At 49.9% G+C, this 1395-nt stretch overlaps 1 protein-coding gene across 1 annotated transcript in view; it reads right to left on the bottom strand.

Annotated features, from left to right (window-relative positions):
• Positions 1-206: 206 nt before the first annotated feature.
• Positions 207-1395, bottom strand: part of LOC106609828 (dual-specificity tyrosine-(Y)-phosphorylation regulated kinase 2) — a 26254-nt gene continuing 25065 nt past the window's right edge. Inside the window, 3 exon segments of the mRNA XM_045700200.1 lie at positions 207-1216; positions 1218-1263; positions 1266-1395. The exon segment at positions 1266-1395 is cut by the window's right edge and continues 1086 nt beyond it. Of these exon segments, the coding sequence (XP_045556156.1) occupies positions 844-1216; positions 1218-1263; positions 1266-1395 (549 nt within the window). The 3' untranslated portion in view covers positions 207-843.

The raw sequence follows: 1395 nt of genomic DNA, 5'->3' as shown, positions 1-1395 counted from the left end.
CTCCCCCCCTCTCCCCTCCCCTCTCCCTCCTCTCCTCTCTGACAGAACACATTCTGTGTATCACTCCCTTGTTTGTGGTACAGGTGAGAACCGACAAACCTGCACTCTTTTTCCCCCTCGTTCTAGTTCTGTTGTTTAAGGAATGTCAAGAGAATTACAGGCACGTACCATAGTCTGTCATGTAAACAAATGTTTCCACACCGCGGTCCAACCTCTCACTTTAACTCTTAACAGTCTTAAAACAGTCACTTTCCATCCTCCTTGCATTTCTTTGACCAAAACCTCATCTCAGATACTATTATCTTAGCTTATAAAAAACACCTTTCTCACAGCTATTTAATGTCACAATGTTAATCAGATAAGGTAGAGAAGCAGAGCCTAAATATCTCCAGTGTCTGAAATGAGTTAGTTATGGACATGTGTTTATCGTGGCCAGCCACCCATTCTGTTTTTCTACACTATCATGCCCAGGTTATCAATCTCTGCTTGGGCCAGATTGTGTGAACGGTAGCCACCTGCCCCATCATAGCACACAGTCCTGAGACTAAACACCTAAAAGCTTTGTTCCCTTCATCATGACCACTTTCATGTTTTTGTCTTGTTTATATTTCGATAAAAGCTGCTACAGAGCTGCTAAACAATGATGCAGTGAATAATAACGCTGAATAATCCCCTCTGTCTAAAAACCACACTGTTGAGTACTGGGACTAGTACTGTTTGGCTTCCCCGGTTGTTTTTGCTCTCAGAGATGGACACAATCATCTCTCCATTTAAAAAACCAACCAAACCAGTAAGAAGAGATATCCTAGATTAGACAACCAACTAGTGTTGTTTACTGTTCCTTCAACTGACTAGTTTTGGCAACACTGTCCTCTGTTGGATGTTCCCGTTAGCGTCCGTCATTTGTGCCAGGTTAGTCCTTATCTTGGAGGTGGAGCCCGAGGTGGGGGGTAATTTGGAGATTGAGGTGATAGCACCAGAGCCCCCGTCGGTGATACGCTTCACGGCCGTTTTGTCCCCCGTGGGAGGTTTGGGCAAGCGCCTCCTGAGCCAGGGGTGCCTGAGGGCCTGGCTGGGGGTCATGCGCACGGCAGGGTCCCACTCCAGACACTGCTTGATGAAGTCCAGGAACAGGGGGTCATCGCAGCCCTTCAAGGCCGTCACCCACTCCTTGCTCCCCGGGGGTCCCCTCAGCTTGCCCCGGCGGGACCGCCCCGTTCAGCACCACCGAGCCGTCTGGCAGGGTCGTCACCGCGCAGTACCGGGGTAACCCTTGGAGCTCACAAAGTTTTTGGCTCTCTTGGAAGAGTCCAGCAGCTTCTGCGAGGGCATGCCCAGCAGCTCGATGACGCATGCCAGTTGGTCCCCTTCATCTTCGCCCGGCAGGAGAGGGTA

Source organism: Salmo salar, chromosome ssa17 (genome assembly GCF_905237065.1).
Source record: "Salmo salar chromosome ssa17, Ssal_v3.1, whole genome shotgun sequence".
NCBI classification, from domain to species: Eukaryota; Metazoa; Chordata; class Actinopteri; order Salmoniformes; family Salmonidae; genus Salmo; species Salmo salar.
The sequence above is the reverse complement of the archived record's forward strand: the minus strand, read 5'-3'. Positions and strand labels throughout refer to the sequence as shown.